The following is a 2,256-nucleotide window of genomic DNA, read 5'->3' as shown; positions in this document are numbered from 1 at the left end:
GGGGCTGGGGGGCTACGCCATGGGCAGGGCCATGTCGGGGATGCACTACCGCTTCGACAGCCCCGACGAGTACCGCTGGTGGAACGAGAACTCGGCGCGTTACCCCAACCAGGTGTACTACCGCGACTACGGCGGCTACGTCCCGCAGGACGTCTTCGTGGCCGACTGCTTCAACATCACCGTCACCGAGCACAGCATCGGCCCCGCCGCCAAGAAGAACGCCTCGGACGCCGGGCAGGCCGTGAACCAGACGGAGGTGGAGCTGGAGAACAGGGTGGTGACCAAGGTGATCCGGGAGATGTGCATCCAGCAGTACCGCGAGTACCGCCTGGCCAACGGCATCCGGCTGCACCTCGCCGACGCCTCGCTCGCCGCCCTCCTGCTCCTCGTCCTCTTCGCCATGCACTGATGGGTCCCGGGATCCCACGGCTTTGAGATGTCACCCGTGTCCCCGGGGGGACCCCCCGCCCTCCCCGTTCTTGCTTGCGGTCGTCGTCGGTGAAGAGCCCTTGGGGCGCACGGGCGCCGGCGCTCCCCTCACCTCCTTGGGGTTCACTCCATCAGCTCCTTGGGGTTCACCTCCATCAGCTCCTTGGGGTTCACCTCCATCAGCTCCTTGGGGTTCACTCCATCACCTCCTTGGGGTTCACCTCCATCACCTCCTTGGGGTTCACCTCCATCACCCCCTTGGGGTTCACCTCCATCACCCCCTTGGGGTTCACCTCCATCACCCCCTTGGGGTTTACCCCCATTGCTTCCTTGGGGTTGTCTCTGGTTTAGGCAACTGGATGAAAATTTCCTTCTCCGCTCCAAACACGTCCCCAGTGAGGCAGGACAGCTGGATGTACCCCAAAAAACATGGCCTTCACCACCTCCTCCTCCTCGGGGCCACCCCGAGAGGGACCAGGCAGAGGGGACCTCTCCTTGGCATCCTTGCAAGAGCATCTCCAAAAATGCCCTTTGCTAATGAGCAGGGTTTTATTTAACCCCCTCAGTCCCGCTGCCACCCCTTTCCCTGGGGCACCCAAGCACCTCTATCCCCCCGGATAGGGGCAGATATGGGGTTTTCAAGCAACAAGCTGCCAGGTTGCAATTTTAACCCTTTAATCCTAAAAGAAACCCCTTCCCCATGTACATATTCCCACACCTTTGCATGCTGCAAAACCCTCCTGCAGCAACACACCAAAATAAAGTCATTTTTTATTCCCCCCCTCGGCAAGGCTGAAGCGCCGGTCGGTCTTTCTCAGCCTGCCAAAGGCAAAAAGTGCTGCTGAATGCCCAAAATACCCCCAAAATGGGGTGTTACAGCCTGAGAAAAGGCTATTTTGGATGCTACAGGTGACAAGTCACACTCATACTCCAGCACCTTGACCTAGAGGAAGTTAAAATGCAGCCAAAAGGATGCTCAGGGCGGGTCAAGCACTTAGCAAGAGACTTAAATCAGGTGAATCATAGAGTCACAGCACCAGGAAAAACAAGCCTGGGATGCAAGATGCTTCATAAAACCCACACTTGTGAGTAATTTCTGTGGCACATGGAAGCAGCGGGTGGAATTCTTGCTTCTCACGAGCCGGGTCGTGGGGGACCCGCAGCCTCTGCAATGCTTGTTTGACCCAGTTCTATTTAATATCTCGTGCATTTTTTTTTGCAAGGCACTGAAATGAGTTGGTTTTTTTGCATCAGTGTAAGCTAAGTGAAGAAATATAAATATATATATATATATATATACACACACAAACAGAGAGGAATCTTTTGGGATCCCCACTGGAGAAGCAGGGCTTTGAGGTTCCCGTACTTTGTGATACGCGGATGTTTTGTAAACCCCTGGCGGCGCGTGCTCGGGATCTGCAGTTCTGATACTTTTCTAAGTGTTCTGGTACAGATTAAAACAGATAAAGCCAAGATGCACCATCAGCCTCCTTCCTGGAAACAGCTCTGGGCCCATCCCCCGGAGCCAAAAGCTGCATTTTGCATTTTCTGGCCTGTGGGAGCCCTTTGTTCCCATTAGACACCAAATTTGGCCTCAACCCCACAATCTCAACCCAACAGTCTCAGTTAACCCTTTCCCCTCCCCCTGCTCCCACTAATGGTGTCGCTGAAGTCCAACAAAACATTTTCTAATTTCTGTCTAATTCTAATTTCTGTCTAATAAAGGAGTTTTTACATTTGCTGTTTTGGTGGCATTAAGCCCGACCCAAGCCCTGCTTAGTCATGGAATCCTGGAATGCTTTGGGTTGGAAGGGACCTTAAAGCCCA

The 2,256-nt window shown here is 54.1% G+C and overlaps 1 protein-coding gene across 1 annotated transcript in view; it reads left to right on the top strand.

Annotated features, from left to right (window-relative positions):
* PRNP (prion protein) overlaps positions 1-2,165 on the top strand; it is a 2,613-nt gene extending 448 nt beyond the window's left edge. Inside the window, exon 2 of the mRNA XM_029964556.1 lies at positions 1-2,165. Coding sequence (XP_029820416.1) covers positions 1-409 — 409 coding nt within the window. The 3' untranslated portion in view covers positions 410-2,165.
* Positions 2,166-2,256: the final 91 nt, after the last annotated feature.

This window comes from Manacus vitellinus, unplaced genomic scaffold (genome assembly GCF_001715985.3).
Source record: "Manacus vitellinus isolate BGI_N305 unplaced genomic scaffold, ASM171598v3 scaffold_74_pilon, whole genome shotgun sequence".
Classification (NCBI taxonomy): Eukaryota; Metazoa; Chordata; class Aves; order Passeriformes; family Pipridae; genus Manacus; species Manacus vitellinus.
Note: the sequence above shows the minus strand (reverse complement) of the source record. Positions and strands in the feature narration are given on the sequence as shown.